General features: G+C 45.0%; 1 protein-coding gene across 1 annotated transcript in view; it reads left to right on the plus strand.

Annotated features, from left to right (window-relative positions):
- The window catches only part of MDGA2 (MAM domain containing glycosylphosphatidylinositol anchor 2), a 286373-nt gene that overhangs the window by 152843 nt on the left and 110543 nt on the right, over positions 1–22987 (plus strand). Inside the window, exon 4 of the mRNA XM_065839695.2 lies at positions 22653–22849. Within this exon, the coding sequence (XP_065695767.1) occupies positions 22653–22849 (197 nt within the window). The remainder of the gene's footprint in view (positions 1–22652; positions 22850–22987) is intronic.

Below are 22987 nucleotides of genomic sequence, written 5' to 3' on the forward strand. Positions count from 1 at the left end.
TGCCTAATAGCTTGGGATTTTTATGCAGTAGGTGTTGGGACTGCAGAGTCCCTAATAGCATATTTTAGAGTTCTGATGGATTTTTAAATAGCCTTCCAGCATTAAGGCAGGCTTTCTGTAATCTGCGTTTTCCAGTAAAATAGGAGCCTGCTTACCTACTGATTGACAGTTTTCAGGAAATCTGTTCGTGTTCCTTCCCTCCTTTTCACTCTCCCCTGCTTTTTGCCTCCATCACCCTATTGAGCTCCGTGCACAAGGAGGCAGCAGGACCTTTGCAGCATCCCTGGTGGGATGGAGGAGAAGGAGCAGGAGGGATTTAGGGGCTTTGCATCTGGAAACCTCATTCTCCTGGTATAAAACTGAAATGCTTTGTTTGGGAAATATCTTTTATATAATTTCCCCGCAATAAAGGAGAGGCCAGAGAGCGGTTGTGGCTATGCAGATGTCCCCATGAATTAAATGCTTTGCTACTTGCTGGTAGGATTTTAGGGGAGCTTTTTTCCTCCCCAGCTATTTTTCAGTTTACACATGCAAATATCTGGCAGGTCACTGAAATGGAACGTATAGGAACTTCTACTGCATGCAGATTTTCAGAAGAAAATCCTCACGTTGCTCGCGTCTTCTTTTCTTTGTAGAAGTATCTGCATTGCCTGTGCTTAGTCAAACTACAGTTGAAGTAAGTTGTAACATACCCTCCTGTGACACCCTGATACTGAACTGGGCATTTGGAGCAACCCATAACGTTAAAGAGCATGTGTAGTGTCAACATTTAATGTGTCTACCTTGACTTGAGTGAGGCATTTGACACGGTGTCCCACAGCATCCTCACAGCTCAACTGAGGAGTGCGGTCTGGATGATCAGGTAGTGAGGTGGAGTGTGAACTGGCTGAAGGGAAGAACCAGAGAGTTGTGGGCAATGGGGCAGAGTCCGGTTGAGGCCTGGATCCAGTGCAGAGCCTCAGGGGTCAGTGCTGGGGCCGGTATTATTCAATATATTCAGCAATGACTTGGATGAGGGAATAGAGTGACTGTCAGCAAGTTTGCTGGTGACACCAAGCTGGGAGGAGTGGTGACACTGGAAGCTGTGCTGCCATCCAGAGACCTGGACAGGCTGGAGAGCTGAATGGAGAGAGATTTAATGAAATAGAACAAGGGCAAGTGTAGAGTCTGGAATCTGGGCAGGAACAACACCAGGTTCCAGTGTAAGTCGGGGAATGACCTATTAGAGAGCAGTGTAGGGGAAAGGGACCTGGGGGTCCTGGGGACAGCAGGGTGACCATGAGCCAGCACTGGGCCCTTGTGGCCAGGAAGCCAATGGTACCTGGGGTGGGTTAGAAGGGGGTGGTCAGTAGGTCAGAGAGGTTCTCCTGCCCCTCTGCTCTGCCCTGGGGAGACCACACCTGGAATCTTGTGTCCAGTTGTGGCCCCTCAGTTCCAGAAGGACAGGGAACTGCTGGAGAGAGTCCAGCGCAGCCACCAAGATGCTGATGATAAGGAGACAGCTCTGACCTCAGAAACAGGGTGGGCGGGTTGGAAAAGTGATCTGTGAGATGTGTTTTGGGAAGAAAGTGTCAGGATCTGTGTCTTTGCCTTTTGCAAATGCAAATAGCAGGAAGGGCTGTGCGTTGCTGTGAGCCCAAACGTGCCGTGCGGGTTTAGAGAGCAGAAATGCAGCACTTGGAAGGAGAGGAGGAGATGTCCTTGTAAGGAATTGAAGTAGCTCTTCTATTCTAGGGCTTTGTGGTGCGGGCAGTGCTGTATCGTACCTTGCAGAAGATGGGAATCGATGGAAAAGGTCAGGGGAGCGACAGATGAGCAGGAAAGGTTTCTGATGCCAGAGTAAAATGATTCATGAGGATTGTTCACGGCAAAAAGGAGGCGGCCAGGGAAGGGGGCGGTTAATAGGAGCCTTCAGATGGGCAGAAGAAAAGGAGAATTTTTTTTCTGAAGATCCCCAGAGGATCAGACAGACAGTAATTGGCCTAAATTGCAGGGAGAGATGTAGTTTAGACAGCAAGAAAAGCCGTCTGCTGGGGGAGATGGGCAGACGCTGAGCAGGAGCTGCAGGGGACAGGGAGCATCTGTGACAGGGGCAGGGCCGGGTGGCTCTGGGGCTCAGGAAAGATCAGCCAGAGCCGCCAAGGACTTTTCTGACCCCTTTTGCCAGGATTCTGTGCCCAGCATCGGTCCTGAGCGGGGCTGGGTTGTGGTTTCCTCACACGGCTGAGGTGACATTTCTGCAACATTAGAAAAGATCCATTGGGAACACACAGAAATTAGGTAATTGAATGACTGAACTGGGGAAAAAACCCAACCCCTGCCTGCCCCTAAATACCCCAAACCCCGCAAAACATAATCATATATCATACTGGGTTATATTAAGCGTTATACATTCTTAAAATACAGCTCAAGAGAGTTGCAGATAGGCCGCTGGTGTTATTTCTTTTCTGTGTGTGAAATAATAATTAGTTTCTTTTGAAAGCAGAAAATGCAAACCAGCGCAGAGGCCATTATTTACTTTATCTTTGCATGAATTCGCCAATGCTTAGAGGAATCTGTGCATGTTATTTAAGCTTTGGACGTGAATTCCCATGTACTTACACTGCTCATTTGCTGATTATATCCCCGCCGGATCCAGGAGATCTGCTGAAATGAATTAAAACACAGTTGTGGCCACGGTGTTTGTGGAGCAGCCCAACACCAGTGTGGTCTGCAAGTGTGCGAATGGCACGGGCTGGTTTTAAATGAAACAGCTGAACACGGAACGAGTTAAAGCATCCCAACAGAGGGATTATTCGCCAGCTGTTTGATTGTTTTCCTCTGGCATTATCTGCAAAGCAATTACGCGTGAATAAAAACTTCTCGAGGCGCTTTCAAGGAAATATTGACCACTAACGTTTTAATTAAGGCACATTGAAGTAGCAACATTGGAATCAACAATACAGACAACAGCAAAGCAGGTTGGGTTTCAAAAAAGGAGGCTTGTTTACCATCCTCCTAATACCACATCCCGTCTGTACCCTTGCCTGAAGTGTTGGTTTAAACTAGCTCTGTGTGTTCATTTCCACACGCTTTGTCTTTAAAATAATAATAAAAATAGAGGGAGAGGCAATTTTAAAAGAAGCGTTAGCCCATCATTTACATTCCTAAACCAAATCTGGTGGAACAGTATGGGGTACACCTGTCTCTTTGCTGGTGGCAAAGCAATTCTGCAGGGCTGGAGAATGAGCATTTCTCCATCATTGCTGCCAAGACGAGAAGAGGTAGATTTGGAGAGGGAAGAACAGTTGTCGTGGAGCTCATCCTGGGTGTTAGTCCATGCAGAGCTGGGCCCTTGATTCAGTTTAAGCACAGCTCAGTAAAGCTGAGATGCTGGGTTTGGGTCTGGGAGCTGCTGGGGAGTTAATGGGAAAATGAGCCGTTCCCTGTGTGAGGAGGGATGGTCTGAGCAGGAGCAGCCCAATATAGAACCATAGAATCATTTCAGTTGGAAGAGACCCTCAGGATCATCGAGTCTGACCATAACCCAACCTAACCCTAGCACTCAACCATGTCCCTAAGAACATCGTCTAAACGCCTTTTAAACATCTCCAGGGATGGTGATTCCACCACTTCTACCACCCCTGTGAAAACCAAATGCTTACAGTACTGGCCCTGCACCTGGGGAGGTTCGCTGCCAATGAATTTTAATGTAATTCACCCCCCAAAAGAAACACACAGTTTGTGGGAAGACCTCAGGAAACTTTCTGCCCCTGTTGTGTTTGGTTTTGATGTATTTGTTTTCTCTAAGGTGTTTTCAGATGCTGTGATGAGGATAAGACAGACAACCTGGGTGCCCTTAGTCCTCCATCTGACTTAAGCTGAGCCTTGTGCTCCACACATGCCATTTGTGTTATACCTGGTGCTTATCTGCAGATTCTTGTCCACTGCGCTCAGTGATGTCTGGGGGACCCAGTTTCTGGCAAATCTTTGTCCCCCCTTTCAGAAAGGAGAGACCCTCATATCAGTACTTTATCCAGTGTTTTATTAACATAAACTGTGTGAAAAGCCTTAACGTAGGGACAAAGACACGGATCTTCCCTTTCCCAACGAGCCGGCCCAACGCTGCAGACCCAAGCCATTACTCGCCATCTCTCTGCGGATCAATTGACATTGTGTTATTTCCTGGCAGATGCAATAATTTTGGAGTAGCGTTGCTTCCCAGCACCACCTTTGGGCTTCTGGGGAGGAAAGGGGAGGATCTGAAACAGGGGTCATGAGCCACTACCCACCTTTTGAGTAATTACTGTGAGCAATGGGTGTTGGGAAGTTGGTTTATTGCTTTCGGTACTGTTTCCTGCTGGGGTTTCCAGGAGATGGGCACTGCTAGCACTGGTATTTGGAGATCCTTGCCAAACTGCATCTGTCCCTGTTGAGCCTATTGGGTTTCCTGATGAGCCTTAGACGTTTAGTTTGGACACCAGGTATTTACGTCTATGTTTTGGGCTGCACAAGTCAGGAGGGCATCAGCAAAGCAAGTCTCAGATCAAGTATTTAGGCCTTCTTAATTAAATGAAACACGAAGCTCTTCAAAGGCATGGTAGCGTTTAACTTCTGAGGTCACAGAACATTTGGAATTTACCTGTGATAAACTAGGATGTTTACAGAAGAACTCTTAAAGAGATCTTGGGGACCGCTGGCCATGCACGCTGTGTTTCTCTTCCAGCGGTGGGATCATGATGGCTTTCTTGGGAATGCTACCATAGCTGATCCATTTGTATGTGGTGGGATCCATGTGCCCATGTGCAAATGTCCTTGCCTGAACCACTTATTCACATTCATTTTTGTTTTTCTTTTAGCAATAGGTAGAGAGCAATGGGCACTGAACTCATCCTGATGCAGACAAGTATCGTGTTTAGATGAGTCTCACTCACATGTGTTTTCTTGCTCTTGTGCCCTAAGCTGGTACTTCCCTGCAGGACAGAATCCCAGAGTGTCAGGGGTTGAAGGGCCCTGGAAAGCTCATCCAGTGCAATCCCCCCATGGAGCAGGAACACCCAGCTGAGGTTCCACAGGAAGGTGTCCAGGCGGGTTTGAATGGCTGCACAGAAGGAGACTCCACAACCTCCCTGGGCAGCCTGGGCCAGGCTCTGACACCCTCACCATGAACAAGTTTCTTCTCATATTCAAGTGGAACCTCCTGTGTTCCAGTTTGCACCCATTGCCCCTTGTCCTGTCATTGGTTGTCACCGAGAAGAGCCTGGCTCCATCCTCCTGACACTGCCCCTTTCCATATTGATCCCCAGGAATGAGTCCCCCCTCAGTCTCCTCTTCTCCAGCTCCAGAGCCCCAGCTCCCTCAGCCTTTCCTCACACGGGAGATGCTCCACTCCCTTCAGCATCTTTTGCTGGCAATGCCAGCATCGCCCAGAAAACAACCAGTACAGCATCTCTTACAGAAAACACCCGGTACAACATCTCTTATAGAAAAAAACTGGGTACAGCATCTCTTACAGTGTTACTGGAAGTTTTGCATATAGTGGGTGGTGTTTTCCTCCTTTTTTAGTAAGTCTGCAGTAACTCGTAAACTCAGATTTACTGGGTATTAAGGAAAGGTGCAGATTATAAACAACACATGGAGACCACCTTCATGTTGTGTGAATTAATCTGTATAAAAGAAATAGAGATGTTCCTTCTGTGAGGTTTCGTGGCGCTGGCACAGCCTCACACCAGCACTTGTGGATGGACAAGCCCTGGGTTCTTTATGCTTCGGTGAAGTGAAATTTATGCTAAAAAGTGGATGCGCTTTGGGAAACGTTGAGCAGAAGGAGACAAATAACCACTCTAATGTGTAAAGATCCCAAGGAAATCAATTACTACAAAAAGCGTGGGGGTGGTTGTTTCTTTTTTGGAAGAAAAAACTGAAAGGACAGTTCTGGGCCTGTGGGAATACTGCCCCTTTAAATAATCACAAACTGCATCCTAAAGATGCTTCGGTGGGTACCGCTGGGAATTCAGCTTCCCGTCCCTCTCTCCCGCAGTGTTTGCCATTATTCACAGCATTTTCTCCCTAACTAGAGGAATTTCTTCAGCGTGTTGTCAGGATGGGATGGCAGGTGTTGAGCTTTAATGACCTCCTATCCTCAGTGTGGAGATCAACGAAGGGCTTGGAGTCCCATCAGAAGCCTTCGGCCACATCGAAATCTCACCCGTTTGTGATGTGGGTGATGACCCAAGTTTTACAAATATGGTCGTTATTTTCTGGATTAGACCAGCATTAGATTTAACTTTTTAAATGAGCCGTTATGCGTTAGGTAGGGGGCAGCGTAGGTGGTAACAGAAGCTGAAAGAGATGATGTGTTTGGAGGAACCAGGATCTTCTGGAATCAAGCTGTGACCCTTATTGCTGTTTTGGTGCGTTTTTAATATGAGGAACACAGGCAAAATAAATACCATCTTAAAAAAAAAAAACAACCCTCTATTTCTTTATAAGACCAATCCAGAATACTAAGGATCCTGGACTATCAATATTTTAAAGGAAACACTGGCTTTGTTTGAATGACTATTTGATCTATTTGATCTCGGACTTTGTAACAAACCCCACTGGCCCAAAGCAAGAAACAAACATCCCTCAAAAACAAACCAAAAGAAACACAGTATTTTATCAACATTTCTAGTGTTGTTAAATAGCATATATGAAATATATTAGCCACATGCTTGCATTATGATTTTATTTCCGTAACTTAATTATGGTGGAACTTATTGAAAGCAAAGTCACCTTGAGGAAAGTCCATACTAGTCAAAAGTACTCTTTTTCTTTTTTCCCACCATAATGTTGCTTTTTTAATCCCTATAACTCAATGAAATCAGCATTTTGAAAGGAACCTTTGGAGCAATTCGACTGGCTGTGCATTTGAATTAACCTCTTCCTGAAACGCATCCATTAGTGTTTGCAAACCATCTTCAAGACTATTCATTGTTCTCAAAGAATTGATTAAGCATTGTTTCTTATTTTTAAATAACTGAGGAAAAATAAATATCAACCTATTTCGTGATTGATTTTATGATAGGATGGAACAGACTGTTTCAGTTGGAAGGGACTTGCAAGGATCATCGAGTTCAACTGCCTGACCACTTCAGGACAGACCAAAATGTAAAGCATGCTGTTAAGGGCATTGTTCAAATGCTTCTTATTAACTGACAGGCTTAGGGCATCGCCCACCTCTCCAGAAAGCCCGTTCCAGTGTTTGCCCACCATCTTGGTTCAGAAATGCTTCTTTAGGTCCAGTCTAAACCTCCCCTGGCCCAGCTTTGAACCATTCCCATGAGTCGTATCAGCGGATACCTTTACGTGGTGTAAGGATACAATGGACCAAGGGATCCATTACTCAAAGGAGTATGTGGATCCAAGTGTAGTTTTGTTTTTCAAGGACCTCTTGGAGCTGGTATCTTAGGAAAACTTGGACACGGTGCCGAGCAACGTGCTTCTAGTTCACCCACCTTTGAATGGTCGATAAGGGATATCATCAGCGATCTCTTCCACCTCAACCCTTTGGTGATGCTGTGAAGCCTCCTAATTACTAAATTGGTGCAAAATGTCCATTACTTTTTCATTTTTAAACTGGGCTAAGTTGTAGATTGAAAAAAATAAAATGGAACTGTCTTTGAAGATTTCAAGATGCCACGTTTCAAGATTTTCTTGTTACTGGTTTTATACGTATTGGATCAAACAACTTTCCCATATCTTTATCCTCACTGATTACTCAGCTCAAATTTCCTTGAACAGGAAGAAAGCGAAATGGCTGTGACACAGGGCAGGTTGGAGGAACAGTGACACCCACACTCCGCTCACGACCTGTGAGTTCTCAAAACAACTCGCTGTTCACAGTAGGCCAAAGAGGTTTATATGTAACCTTCTCTCTTACGTGCTCAGTATAGTAGCATCAGCTGGTTGTGTATTAAGTAGCTGATGGATTAGATTCCTTGTTTCTTTGCCCAGCATCAAAGGGAATCAGTCTTGCAACCCGAAAGGCTTGTGCTTGTGTGATGTGTGCAGTTCAGCATGAGACCTTCTCTTGGCTTCAGCCGTGGAAGTAAGAGGAGCTGACACCACGGCTTCCATCTTCCCGACGTGTCATGGAGCAGCACGGCCGCTGTGTGTCTGCTCTTAGTCCGTGTGACATGGGTGGAGAAATAATGTTAAAATATAAACGTCCCCCCTATTCCAAGCAGACGGATATCGAGCATCCTGATGAAAGTTTTTATGGACTTTGATTCGGAAGGAATTGAATGTGAGTTGACAAACTCTACATATAAACCTCCTCCATTTGCCAGATCTTTGTGGGAGGCATGTTTACAGCCAGCTGTAAAGTTGGGGCTCCTTCCTGGCATGTGTGCAGCCAGAGCTTGTGTAACCCAGGCCCAAATTGCATTAAAAAACCCCTAATAAATATTCAGTTTGCTATTTTTTTACCCAAATGAGCTGAAGAAGAGCAGGAAGCTTCATTCTGTATCTGCGTGGCTCAGCAGAGCTGGGAGTTGCTGCTGTTGCTGTTGCTGTAGAACTAAACATCCCTATTTGGATGGTGACACAGAAGACACTAAGTTTGAGCAGCATGTTTTTCAAGGTAACCAGACTAGTTCTGTAGGTCTCACTCCTAACAGGAGCTCACCCCATGTGATAATGGTTGGTTTGAGTGCTCAGAGGCAGGGGTCACACTCTGTACATCCTGCTCATCAATGGGACCCTTTGGTTGTGTTAATTAATCTGGGGGTGACAGAGCTCCTGCCCTGTGGACACTCAGACCCTGAGCCAATGCTACAAATGCACAAGTTCACTGAGGAGCCTCCAGCAACGTCAACATCACGTGGATGCAACATTGGGAGAGACTCCTGGAGTCTATAGGAGGAGAGTGAGTCAAAAGTTCTGATGCTGTAGGATGTAGCAGACTCCTTCTTGACTTCTTTTGCAGGAGTTTTGTACAGGAAAAATACCCGTACAGGTCTTTGGAGGCTCCCGCTGCGATCCTGGGTGTTGGAGGGCTCTTGGTAATGTCTTGGAATGAGGGGAAGTCGTTCCCTGTAGCAGATGCTAATTAGAACGCTAAAGGGGAACTAAGCCATTCAGTTCCCTCTATATAAACTGATATGCAATGGTGTTGTTAGTAATAATAATATCTATAAAGGCAGCAGGAATAAAAATCTCACTTTTCTTCAGTCATTTGTCAACTTCAGCATCATTCACTTTGGTTTCAAACCTCTTGCAAGGAAAAGCTTAATTTAATTTTCTGAGTGATCTTTGGCTAATGAGCATTGATTTGGTAGCTGTGCGTTAACACACCAGTGTACATCATGCCGCTGGTGTTGGAGCTTGGACTTGCTGCAATTATTTATCCACTCTGACCTGAGGAGCTATAAATGCACCTCAAAAGGTTTATTGTTCTTGGGAAACTATTTAGCAAATAGTTGTTACAAACTAAGAATAGTTAAACCTTAAATATCTCAGAATAAGGGCCTGGATGTGTATTGATGGAGTAAGTGTTGCTTTAATTCATCCTGTGGTCTAATTTGCTTTACATGTTTTCATTTCCATGGGACATGGTGGCAGTTTCATAACAAGGAACCAGATAATTTAGTCTGCATTTGAAATTTCTGAAGAAATTCAGAATTTCTGAAGAAATCTCAGGAGAAAATAACAGTAGGTCCGTAGAGAGCAACTGGAAAGCCCCAAAGAGAATTTCCCATTGACCAGCACTAGTTTGGTCAGATGGCCCCAAAAATCGCTTCCAAAAACTAATGTGGAACCAATGTTGCTGCACTCAATGGGGCCTCAGTTGCACAACTACAACGCTGTTGTCACCCAGGGATGGAGCAGTGAAGTTGTAATTTTCTTCATTAGCTTAAACAATCATGGAATAATCGCCAGGCTGCTGCCACGGCATCACTTTAGGCTACTTCTGTGCATATTTCCTTTAAAGAGAGATTATTCTTTTCCATCCCGTACAACTGAGGGTGTTTGGGTGCTTTGCAGGACTGTGCTAAGCGATGTGACTTGCATCTGTCAAACGCAGTTTGTCTGTTGATTATTTACACCAAATAACTTGTCTATAACGCAGGGCTTGCTCTGCCCTGCTTTCATTTGCAATCACTCCCCTTACAAGAAGACTCTGATTTGACTCGACCGTTGCTCTTGACAATAAATATGCTGCACTTTTTGAATCTGCGGGTTGTTCTGAAATATCACTGAAACAGTGTTATAAAAGGGATTATAAAAGGTTTCTTTTGTGTGCGCTTGTTTATTGCAAAATGATGGGTATGATGGAAGACACAGGAGACACAGACCGGCAGTGAGAACAGCCACACGAAACTTTTGGAAGATGTTATTAAAATGACAGCAATTTAAATAAAAGCAAGGTGAGAATAAAGCAGGGGCGAGGTCGAGCCTGTGGCTCCCACAAAAGGGCTCTTAACTCTCCTATTCCCATCTTCCATCGGTCTGATTGCATCCCAGTGTGTTCCTGACACTCATTGTCTTCTGGAGAGGGTGGAGAACATGAAGTGTTCCATGAGCTCTTTACTTGTATGTGTTGGGAAGTGTAGGATTGGTGTTTGTCATTTATGGAAATTCAAACAAGCCTCACCAGAGCGAGTTAGAAGGTGCTTCAGTGGTAGGACGAAGGGTTTTTGTGTTTGTTTCTGGCAGATCTATGTGCTGTTGTGGGTTCCCAGCCTGTCCAGCTCCCACCACCATGCTCTGATCCCTTCTTGGTCAAAAGAATTTTCTTCCATTGTTATCAAAAATCAACGGCAGATGCAGTGAAGTCAGTAGTCACGCGTGAGTGGTTCTGTCCTTAGCTTGTCCTATCAGAAGGATGCAACTGATACAGGGGGTTTTGTTCAAAAACGGTGCTTTATGTGACCATAAATAAAGACTCCTATTTGATTTTGCAATTGAATCAGGAGTGTTTATTCTGGGTAAGAATGTGAAGGTGAAACCTGTGAAGGTTTCAGGGGATGAGGGGATCCTGTATTTCATAGGAGATGGAAACATGGGCCTGAGAACCAGGCACCGCACCCACCGAATTCCCCAGGAGCCCTGGGCGTTCAACTGAGAGCACGGGTTGAAACGGGGGAAAAAGTAATATTGTTTGCTGATTTAATAACAACGTGTGTCATCATTAGGATTAATTCAGTCCAAATGGATGGTGACTCCAGCACTGCCCTGGGCAGCCTGTTCCAATGCCCCACAGCCCTTTGGGGAAGAAATTGTTCCCCACATCCAACCTCAACCTCCCCTGGCGCAACTTGAGGCCGTTTCCTCTGCTCCTGGCGCTTGTGATGCGTGTGTATGCGTGTGATTACGTCAATTACAGGTGAATATTGTCATGAGAATAACTCACTTCAGTTATGGTACTACAGCTATAATTCTAGGGGCTGTATTAGCACAGAGCACTGACCGACACAGTTTGCATTGAGAATAAAAAGGTTATAGATAGGAGTAGACAGAAAAACAATGAATCACGGGGATGGTGCTGGTCAGCTGGAGCGAGAGCGACCGCAGCACACCCGCCACTTGCTGTTTCTGGGTGTCCAAAGACGCAGACCTTCTGCAATAACCACTGAAATAGCTGCCTAATACATACTGACAACCTGGGTTGTGGAAATTAAGAAGTGAAGATGAAATATGCATGCGTGCAGGAATGGAAATGCAAGATTTCTGTTAGGACCAGCCAAGGAAGATTTGTATTTTCATATTGGTGTTTGATTAGCCCTGAATAACTGCTGAGGAAGTACCTTGCAGAGTTTGTTCAGTATAATACTCCAAACATCAGTATTTTTAACTAAATAAAAGAGCTGGCTATTAATTGCGGAGTAGTAATTCTATAGTATTATGTGGCTGCGTATGCAGATTTTATTTTCCTCCTTGAACAAAAATGTAGTACGAGTGCTGTAAGGTTATTTGAATGCCTTTTATGCTGTTGCTTTTCTAAATCAAAACTGTCTGTAACACATGATAATAGCTGTAGTTGGATCAGTCTGAGATGAGTACATGTCAGATGAGGTTCAAGATAATTGATGCTGTAAATACCCCTCGAGTGGAAAGCTAGACCGTATTAATGTCTTGGAAATTCAGTTTGCAGGAATCTGCTTTGAGCCGCAATAGAAATAGGCCTGGTTTATATAAAGCACTGAGTTGATGGCTTGCAATGGCTTTGAAATCACTAACTGGAATACTCCGCTTGTGCCAGCTGTTTGTATCCGGAAACTTCCCTGGCATGTGGTTTGTTTTGTGGCAGCTTCTCAGGTCCTCCACCTGCAGAACTGTCCACAATTGGGTGGAATTAGAGCAGCAGAATGAATAAAGATTAGTTTCTTACAGATATGTTGTCAAAGGTTTAGATTGCAGCGTGACAATAAAACCCTGGCAGGTGTATTGTTAACCCCTTCTCCCCCCTTCCCACTCAGCACAGGTGACTGGGAGGAAAGGAGGACAGAGAGAAGAGAGCTGGGAAAACTCAAAATGTTTTACTAATGCTGCTGGTAAAATAGAGAAAATAATACAAACTCTACCAAACCAATCTGGAAAGTCCCGGCAACTGCAGAGCCGGCAGCCGAAGTCCTGGACTGGACTCTCCAGCCAACCGGAGCTGGATTCAGTCTGGCACTGGCCTCGGTTCGCAGGGACGACTCGCAAGGTCCTCTGCTAATGTCGCCATAGGGAAAAGGGACGAGATCCTGGTGATCTCCCACTTTTATATGAAGTATCACATGAATGGGATGTTATACTCAGTTGGTCAGTTTTTGGTCACCAGTTTCTCGTTGCCCCTCTCCCGAGATGTCCATCCATCCTTATCAATGACCTCGCATTCCATTGCTGTGTCTACCAAAACATGGATCTGGCTTTCAGGGAAATGCAGCTGATCTGAAGCTTTAGCTGACAGGCACATTCACTAAAAGAGACACCTGTTTGTAAAAAACCCAGGACATATGTGTCCTTCCTCCTTGCACCTCCAGCTCCCTTCCTTCTCTCCCCAAGACTTGCTGTTCCCCATATTCTCCCTGGTATCTTAGAAGTATAGAATCATTTAAGATGGAAGTGAGAGACTCTCAATATCATTGAGTTCAAGTGTTACCCCTCCCCTGGCTCTACCCCGTGTCCCTGAGAACATCATCTCCATCTGTTCAACCCCTTGCTCCAGCGCCCGCTTCTCCCCACATGATACAGTCATTTTATACGGTGCGCTGGAGGTTAATTATCTTTGGGATCTCAATCCCCACTTGAAATTTTGTGAGAAGAAGCTAAAAAGCCGGGAAGGTTTTAGGGAAGACAAGTTTGGCAGATGGACAGTCAATTGCAGTTATCTAAGGAGGCGAATCGCAGCTGCTCTTTGGAATTCAGCCGCGTTCACATGCTGTAATAATGGTTCGGTATGGATTTTTGCTGATGGTGCGAAGTTGATGGGCATCATCCGTATGGAGAGAAGGAAGATGTGGACTAGGTGACCTCCTAAGGGTCCTTCCAAGGTGGATGGGATTTTAGGTGATGCTCCTCAAGTGCACTGGATGGGGGATTTCCTTCAAGTCAGCAGAAAGTCTTCATTTGTCTGGGTTTCGTTAAATATTCTGGGCAGGTTCACTTTCCTCTTCCTCCTCTTTGCTATAGTTTTGTTTGATTTGTTATCTCCATTTGCCTCCAAGGAGATTCTTACATTCCCTCCTCTTTTCATCACCCGCTCACCGTTATTTATGTCCTCTAGTCCTGGCTTTCTTTTTATTTCTCTTCCCCTAAACTGCATGTTTTGTATTCTGTTCAAGTAAAACTGGGGAAAAATATGGTCCTCTTTAGAAGCAGAGATGGTGAGAAAGTATGCAGAGCACGGGCGAGATTTCTAAGCTGACGTTTTTAATGGTAAAGAGTTTAAGACTGGAAAATGAATGTGGATCATGGAAGAGCAGAACGTACACAGAGCAGGGGGAAGGAAACGGCACTTTGTGCTCTGTCAGATAATAAAATTAAGTTTATTTTCTTTAAAAAATGAAGGTGCAAGTACTATTTATGTGTGGAGTTCTACAACCAAAAATTACTTAGTTAAAAAGTTCTATTTGTGAGGGGTATTCCATGTCCCGTGCAGGTCAGATGGCCTTTAGTATTAGTGCCTGCTTCTCCTGGCTCGATTGCTAAATCCTTTTTTGCTTTGCTAACGTAATCTTCTGTTCTGTTTCTTTATGGATGCAGAAACTAATAAAAAAGAAGGTTACCTGTTTAAAACCCAGGGCTAATAACAAGGCGGTTATTGCAGAATTCCTCCTCGAGCAATCGTATACATTGGTGTTGCTCGAAGACTGGCCGAGTCCTCTGTGTTTATAGCTGAATCTTAACTCATAAAAGGGAACTAAATCACCGGGAAGTGAAAATCTTGTAGCGGAGCCATTCGTTCTGAGAGCTGTTGGAACGGCTGTCCTGTCCGAGCTCTCCTTTCCACCCCTGCCGTGCGTGAACGGCTTTTAACTCTTGTTTCTTCTGCGCTCTATTTGTGGGTAGTGATGGTTTATCAGTATTTTTCACAGCCGTGTCTGTAGGTTGGGGAACCAAAGGGTGCTGATGCAAGCGGAATGAAAAGATAGTTTAAATAACTCAATTTCTTGATTCAAGTGTACTTGATTTAATGATAATGATCTGGAATTCTTTAATCAACTCTACTTTTTTTTCTTTCATAAAATGTAATATTCAAATTGACCATGACCTCGGTCTCGTTTGACCTCCTTTATCTTACAGACCTTTCTGTTTGGGGATTTCTTTTGCAGCTGTTCTTATATTGAATGTAATAATTAGTGTTCCACTAAAAGCATCTGCTCTTGGTTTGCAGAGGTGGGAATGCTCTGTATACCCAGGTAGTCTGTTCAACTGCTTTATCTTCAAACAACTAAGCCTGATTCTTCCCCGTACTGAATGGGGCTTCCTTCAGTTTCCAGCTATTGTTGCCTGTTGTATATATTACCAGTAGCCAAAAAAGCTCTTTTGTACCTGCTGTTCTCCCACCATGAGGTGCTTACATCCTGTAATACAGTTACCGTTCAGTCGCCTTTTCTGAGAAGCTAAATGCGTCTCTTTACATCTTTTACTGCGAGCAGAAGTCACAAGTGCCTTCTCTAGTGCATTAAGTACTTTTCTGTTGCTCTTTTCTTTGCTCTTTAATTTCTTAATGTTGCTTAACAGTGGCTGACACCAGGTTAGGATCCTGTACTTGGGTCACCAGCTCTATACACGATTGGGAATTATATCCTTAACTGCATACACTGATCCCAACAGCCCCATCTCATTCAGGACTGTGCCGAGAGGGCTTTGCCGCTGTCTCAGACCATGCCATGGTATGGTCTTGGGCTGTTAACTTCTATCATCAGTTCTGAGATGTATATTGGATGTATATTGTTCTGCGCGAGCATCCGGCTCTTCATTATTTGGAAAATCCACTCATCTTTATCCATGTACACGTACATACGCACATGTGAAATTCAATATTGTAGTAACTCTGGCTGTTTTCTGCTGTAAATGCAAAACTTCCTGTATCGGCTGCCCAGGGATTCCAGAGCTAACTCAGCCTCATAAAAAAACAGGATGGGCTCAGTTTGGTGTCCTCTGGTCGGGCTGTGTGCCCTGTGCCATCCTCCTGATGTCATTAAGACTCACTCATATCACAGAATCCCAGAGTGCCAGGGGTTGGAAGGGCCCTGTAAAGCTCATCCAGTGCAATCCCCCCATGGAGCAGGAACACCCAGCTGAGGTTCCACAGGAAGGGGTCCAGGCGGGTTTGAATGGCTGCAGAGAAGGAGACTCCACAGCCTCCCTGGGCAGCCTGGGCCAGGCTCTGACACCCTCACCCCAAACAAGTTGCTTCTCAAATTTAAGTGGAACCTCCTGTGTTCCAGTTTGCACCCACTGCCCCTTGTCCTGTCACTGGTTGTCACCCAGCAGAGCCTGGCTCCATCCTCCTGACACTGCCCCTTTCCATATTGATCCCCAGGAATGAGTCCCCCCTCAGTCTCCTCTTCTCCAGCTCCAGAGCCCCAGCTCCCTCAGCCTTTCCTCACACGGGAGATGCTCCACTCCCTTCAGCATCTTGGTGGCTGCGCTGGACTCTCTCCAGCAGTTCCCTGTCCTTCTGGAGCTGAGGGGCCACAACTGGACACAATATTCCAGGTGTGGTCTCCCCAGGGCAGAGCAGAGGGGCAGGAGAACCTCTCTGACCTACTGACCACCCCCTTCTAACCCACCCCAGGTACCATTGGCTTCCTGGCCACAAGGGCCCAGTGCTGGCTCATGGTCACCCTGCTGTCCCCAGGACCCCCAGCTCCCTTTCCCCTACGTTGCTCTCTAATAGGTCATTCCCCAACTTATACTGGAACCATGAACAGTTTATACCAATTTCAGTGTATAACCTCATCAGAAGAACAAAGCAAACGTTTGCTCTGTAAAACATCACTGAGTGTTGATTGCACGTCTCCTCTTGGATTCTTTGTTGAAAGGCTCCAGCCCTGGGTGAAGCATGGCTGGCAGAAATGGTCTCGTTCACCATTGGTATCATTGACTACCAAGGTCATTCCATTTGTCCTTTTGTGTTTGAGCATGTTAGCAGCCTTGTAGCATGTTTGATCTTCCCAAACAGGGATTGAAAATCAATACAAGTGCTTCAGGGCTTTCCCAAGGTCACACTCTTGGTCTCGGGGGAGCATTCAGGAGCGTTTTGTGTCTCACAGCATCTGGCCCTGTCGATGCTCCCCCTTTTCTACTGGTGTATCTGTACCGCACATGCAATGCAGCACTGCAGATGCACAATAAATCTCTTCTAAAGGGCTGTAGAGGGAAAAATACCTCATGTGGAGCTCTAGGTAACTTGGCTCCCATTACACAGCTTGTTTGGAGCTTGTGTCTCCATACTGAATGTACTAACAGGTGGCATGTAAACCAGCTCATTGTCCTTTCCATAGGTGTGCAAGAAATATACATTTGTTGAATTTTTGTGAATTTTCCGAATCACGTGTAACTGCTTTGTATCATGCGGTGCCACAAAGCACTTCAAACCTGCCTAATTATTTCAAGCTTGTGCTGGGTCAAGGAAGCTCTAGCAAGGAAAATAGCATGAAAAACAAAACGTGGCGCTTTTCTATTTAAGAATAACTTATGAGTTAGGCAGACTAAATATATGCGTCACTGCTGTCTCCTCTCTGGCTGTCTTGATGAAGCAGATTCAATCATTTTACCAGATGCGTGTTTTATTATTATCCTGACTTCCAAAGCGTCGCTTGCTTTGAACATCCCAAGACAAAGGCAGCTAATTAACAAATGAAATCAGCAAGCTGTGTAGTCCCAGCAGCTGAGAAAAGATGAGGCAGCAAATGTAGCGTGCGGTCCTGCTCTTCATTTGGATGTGTGAGACCCCCTGGAGCTCAGCCGGGGGTTGCAGGAGATGGTCCGTGGGTCCTGCTCACAAAGGATGTGATGCCACCAGTGCTTGAAGGGGATATTAAAGGATCTGCCCCACTTCTGTGCATCTTCCCCATCAACATCTCTGACTGTGGTGATGCAATTCACAGTGCATTTAGATTGGGCCCATTTTGAACAGCTTCTGCTGGCTTTTCTAGATGTTTGTTCTCTTTTTTGCAAGCTTAGGGATGTGCGAAGGGAATTCTTCCAATACAGCGTTTAGCAGGAGTGTGCCATCTGGGTTTTTTTTGGTTCAGTTCAAAGATTAAAGACTGAAAAATTGAACCTAATGGTGGCGTAAACCTCTGTGGAAAACATACTTCTGTAATTATTTTCATTTTGATTAATAGACTTTGACTACATAGCAACACCCGTGACTTCAGTTCAACTTAAAGAATGATTAAGTTAGTTAACTCTTCAGAATTTGATCAACCCAAAATCAACATTTTAGGATTGTTTTTTTATTCCTCTTGTAAAGCACTTAAGAAATTCATCTTGCTGAGTTTCCCAATGCTCAATCTTTCTCCATTGCAGTAAGATCTCCCTGTTTCTTCAGTGATTTCTCCTCTTTCCTTGTGCCAGGTTCATTGTGCAACACCTGGAGCCCATGGCTTCCCTCCCAGCCCCTGCTTGTCCCAGAGCTTTGAGGGAACAACACCCACAGACACACACACACACATGCACAGAGCTTTAAATAGGCTTTTTAAAAGTCTGTTTGGAAATTTGAGTGTCATTTGGTAACAATTGAATTAGACATTAAGACACAGCTCTGGAGAGCTTTCACAAGTGGACATGAATGCCACCGCCATCCAGGTGATTTTCAAACCGCCCATCTATAGGCGAAGAATTTGGCAGCTGTATCCGTCTGCTGTAATAACTCTGCAGAATACCTTGGCAGCATTCTAAAAAAGCATATTTTGTATTAAGTTTGCAGCTCTCACGCTGCTTGAGCAAAAGATAGTCTTATATAACAGCCCAGTAGAACATTTGTCTGACCCTGGCCGGCAGCAGGGCAGACGGTTCAGTGTGCGCTCAAACCTCCCAACAATTGCAAGCATTATTTTGTCTCCTATTAGTGCTGCTTCTTTTGCTTTGATGCAGCTGTCGATGGAAAGAAAAAAAATAATGAGTCAGTCAAGTTCTGCAGTGCAAATTTTGCATTAATTGACCATTATGAAATGCTTTGGCAGAGGGCTCGCCGCATTTGCGTTCCCAACTGGAATTCCATTGAGATTTCCTTATGCTCGTACCAAAATCCATCTCATCATAGTACAGTGCCATGCAGAAAGAGGGTGCCTGCTTCTCTGTTGTAGAGAAGAACCTGTGTTGGAGATAGTGAGCACACATCTAGCATGGACCCATTGCAAGGGAGCACATAGCACGGGTGATTTCATAGAATCACAGATGGTTTGGGTTGGAAGGGACCTTCAAAGCTCCCCCAGTGCCCCTGCCATGAGCAGGGACATCTTCACCAGCTCAGGTTGCTCAGAGCCCCGTCCAGCCTGGCCCGGGATGTCTCCAGGGATGGTTCAGCCACCACCTCTCTGCCCAACCTGGGCCAGTGGTTCATCACCCTCAATAGACTCATAGAATGATGGTGTCATAGCTTATGGTGTCATAGAGTACTTTAGGTTGGAAGGGACCTCTTGTCCAACCCCCTAGTCAAACCAGGGCCAATTTGATAGTTAAGTTGGATTGCTCAGGGCTGTGTCCAGTCAAACTTTGATAGTCTTCAAGGACGGTGTCCCACGCCCTCTCTGGGCACTTGTCTGATTTCATAGGGAGTTCATTTCCACTTATAAGCAGGAGGAATTTCTCTGGGTGCAACTTATACCTATTGGCTTGTGGTCTTTTGCTTTGCACCTCTAAGAGTTTGCTTTCATCTTCTCTATAAATTCCTGGTAGTCAGTCAAAGATATAAATTAGATCTCCCATTAATCTTACCTTCTCCAGACTAGCCAAACCCAGCTCCCCCAGCATCTACTTGTATGGCACCTGCTCCAGCCACCTTGTCATCTTGGTGGCCTCTGCACTCGCTCCAGTACGTCCACGTCTTGCCCAGGGTGGGTGCTCAGGATGCTGTCTCGCAGCTGCAGGGTAGAGGAGAAGGATCGTTTCCCTGGACCTTCTGGCCTCATTCTTGCTGTTGTAGCCTGGGATGTGGTTGTTCACCTCCTGTCGAGCTTCTCCACCGGGACCTCCAAGGCACGTTCTGTCGAGGTGTTTATCACCACCTTACACTAACAGGCCTCGCAGTTGCTTTAGGTCCTGTTTTTTGGCTTTAGGTGATTTAGTGTGTCCAGTCTTGAATAACTTCATAAAAAAGAAGGTGGGACAAGACTTGGACTCTGTGTTTCACCCACTTTCATCTAAGGATGAGATATTTGAGGAGCGGTCCCGAACTCAGGGTTGGAGACTCTTGGCTGCCAGTCATTCTTGTTTCTGGTCTAAGGATGAGCTTTAATAAACAGACACCGGAAAGCACTTGTGTGTGTAATGTTTTGTTGTTCATCACAATACAGGGAACAGGTGTTTTGGCCTAGAAATTCAAGCAAGCTTATTTCCTTCCTTTTATTTTCTATTGCATGAGCAGAGGACATAACGTTTCAGCTGTCTCATTCCTTTTCAAATGCTACTGTGATTTGAAGTAACCTTTAAAACAAAAACGAAATCTCATTAGAAAATGCCACCATAATTTGGAGCAACAGTTTCATAATTTGTTTCTCTGATATTAAATTAAATGTTTTGTAGAGTAGAATGAAGGTAACATTTACTTAAAATCCATGCATTATTACAAGATATTATTGCTTGAATTATTCCAAATTTTGGAACATGTTTTGTTTCTAATTAATCAAGAGACACTCAGGCTTTATTCTCGTTATGCAAATCAAAATGTAAGCATCTAAAGCATCATTTTTAAGTGCAAACTGCTTTTCAGTGTGGACGTTTGAAACATGCTCATCTGTTCAGAATGTAAACAGTGGGCTTCCTTTAATAATCCTACATGCCTCAGCTCTGGCTTTTAAAAACTTATCAACCCCCACATTTTTTAAGAACTGCTGGTCCATCTTGCACAACACACTGAGGTGGTTGCAGTGGTGTTTGAGTGATACTTGGAGAAAAGACGGGAGCAAAATACGTGTGATGCTTCCCCAAATCACAGAATGGACTGGGTTGGAAAAGCTCTCAGAGATCATCCAGTCCAACCCTTGGTCCAACTCCAGCCCATTGACAAGATCACGGCACTAAGTGCCATGGCCAATCTCAGTTTACAAACCTCCAGGGCCGGTGAGTCCAGCACCTCCCTGGGCAGCCATTCCAGTGCTGACCACTCTCTCTGCACAGAATTGCTTTCTCATCTCCAGCCTCAATTTCCCCTGGCAGAGTTGAAGCCCCTGCCTCCTTGTCCTATTGCTGACTGCCTGGGAGAAGAGCCCAATCCCCCCTGGCTAGAACTGCCCTTCAGGTCGTTCTAGAGAGTGCTGAGCTCAGCTCTAAGCCTCCTCTGCTCCAGACTGAACAAGCCCAGCTCCCTCAGCCTCTCCCCATAGGGCTTGTGTTCAAGTCCCTTCCCCAGTCTTGTTGCTCTTCTCTGGACCCGCTCCAGCACTTCAATCTCTTTCCTGACCTGAGGGGCCCAGAACTGAACACAATACTCCAGGTGTGGCCTCCCCAATGCAGAGTACAGGGGAAGGATCACTGCCCTTGTCCTGCTGACCACACTGGTTTGGATACAAGACAGGACACCATTGGCCTTCTTGGCCACCTGGGCACGCTGTTGGCTCATGGCAGTTCACAACTGTCCTTGTCTCCAAGACCCCTGAAGAGATACTCAGGTTTGGGGGTGGCATTGCCCTTGACACTGGTGGTCATGCTGAGATTTGAGCACCTTGTTCTGAATTTCCCTGAACTGTGGCCTCAAATCTGATGAATTGACATTTGGATGGTTACATGAGACTTTGCAAAAATAGGGTTAAATTTATGGATGATTATTTAAGGACTACTTAAAGCATAATTTATTTTTTGTTTTGAGGAAAAAGCACTGCTGATAAGGTTCTGAAATTATTTCAGTCAAGGCTGAGTTGCACATGGGAACGTGGCATTGCTGTGTGGAGCAGACTGGATTGGTACACAGCTAATTAGGCAAATTGTTCCCCCTCAATATGAGTAACAGTGTCGTGACTGCAGGAGCCAAACCTGGACGTACCTTTGAACCACAGGGACTAGACTTAGAGCAGCAACCTTCTCTTGGTGTCCAGCCTCCAGCTGCTCTAAGTGCTGCCTAAAGCTCACTAGAGAATTACTGATCACGTTGTTTGGAGATGGAGTCTTTTTAACTAGTACACAGTAAAGATGACCAGTGCTTGTTTTTAATCTTTCCTTCTTCATCATAATTATACCTTCAGGGAAAGCTCATGATAAACAGGACTGAAACTCTGCAAACAAGAATCTACTTGTTCCTGATGGAATAAAGCCCAGATTCATTAATTAGACATACTCACATTACAAGGGCTATCGTTATTTCTTCCCTATACGAGTGAATTCTGTCGTGGGGATCTAATTTTCTTTGAGCTGATGTGGTGGGAGTAATTATATGATATCTGTATTTTAATCAAGAGAAGTGTGTTCTAAAGCCTGTGATGAATTTACCTTCTTGAAGTTAAATGGTTGTAACTGGAATAAGAGAATACGCATTAAATTACTGTATTAAATTGCTGCTTTAAAGGAAAGAAGGAGAACAGATGCATGCACATGATCTATGTTCTAGTGGATCCTACCATTAGGATGCAAATCAGTCTGTCTATTTATTTCCAAAGCTTTATAAACTATTTTGTCTAAGTGACATATTTAAATTAACATCCCATACAAGAAACAAGTAGTAAAGATGAAAACCAGATGAAACCTGAGCATTAGTGGAAACATAACAGAAATACAGTTGACATTATCGTATAAGATATCGTGTATATTGTCATCTCCAAAAGCCTGGGTTGTAAATGAAGATGTAATTGTGCTGGGATTCTGCTGCAGAAGTCCTAAAGTCTATGTTGTAGTTTTTAGAGCTGTATTGCCTGTTTTGCTCTTGATTTGTATACAAGATTATGCACACGCTTTCCAGTGTAGAACCATCATAGAGTCAGCTGAGGCTTGACTTTTCCTCGTTATTTATTTTTTATTCTTTTTGTCTTTTCCAGATTTGGACGATCCAATAGTAACAGTCCACCAGAGCATCGGGGAAGCGAAGGAGCAGTTCTACTATGAGCGGACGGTGTTTCTCAGGTGCGTCGCCAACTCCAACCCGCCCGTGCGGTACAGCTGGCGACGCGGCCAGGAGGTGCTGCTGCAAGGCTCGGATAAAGGAGTGGAGATCTATGAGCCCTTCTTCACCCAGGTAGGGATGAAGAGGTGGCATTTGGTTTTCCATTTGCACCAGGTTTATTGTAACTGGATCTGCTGGGTAAGTGTCCGCACCCTCCAGGTAACTACACCCCGGCACACACACCCGTATGTTATCATAAGACTTTCCAAT

Source organism: Patagioenas fasciata, chromosome 5 (assembly GCF_037038585.1).
Source record: "Patagioenas fasciata isolate bPatFas1 chromosome 5, bPatFas1.hap1, whole genome shotgun sequence".
In the NCBI taxonomy this organism is placed as follows: Eukaryota; Metazoa; Chordata; class Aves; order Columbiformes; family Columbidae; genus Patagioenas; species Patagioenas fasciata.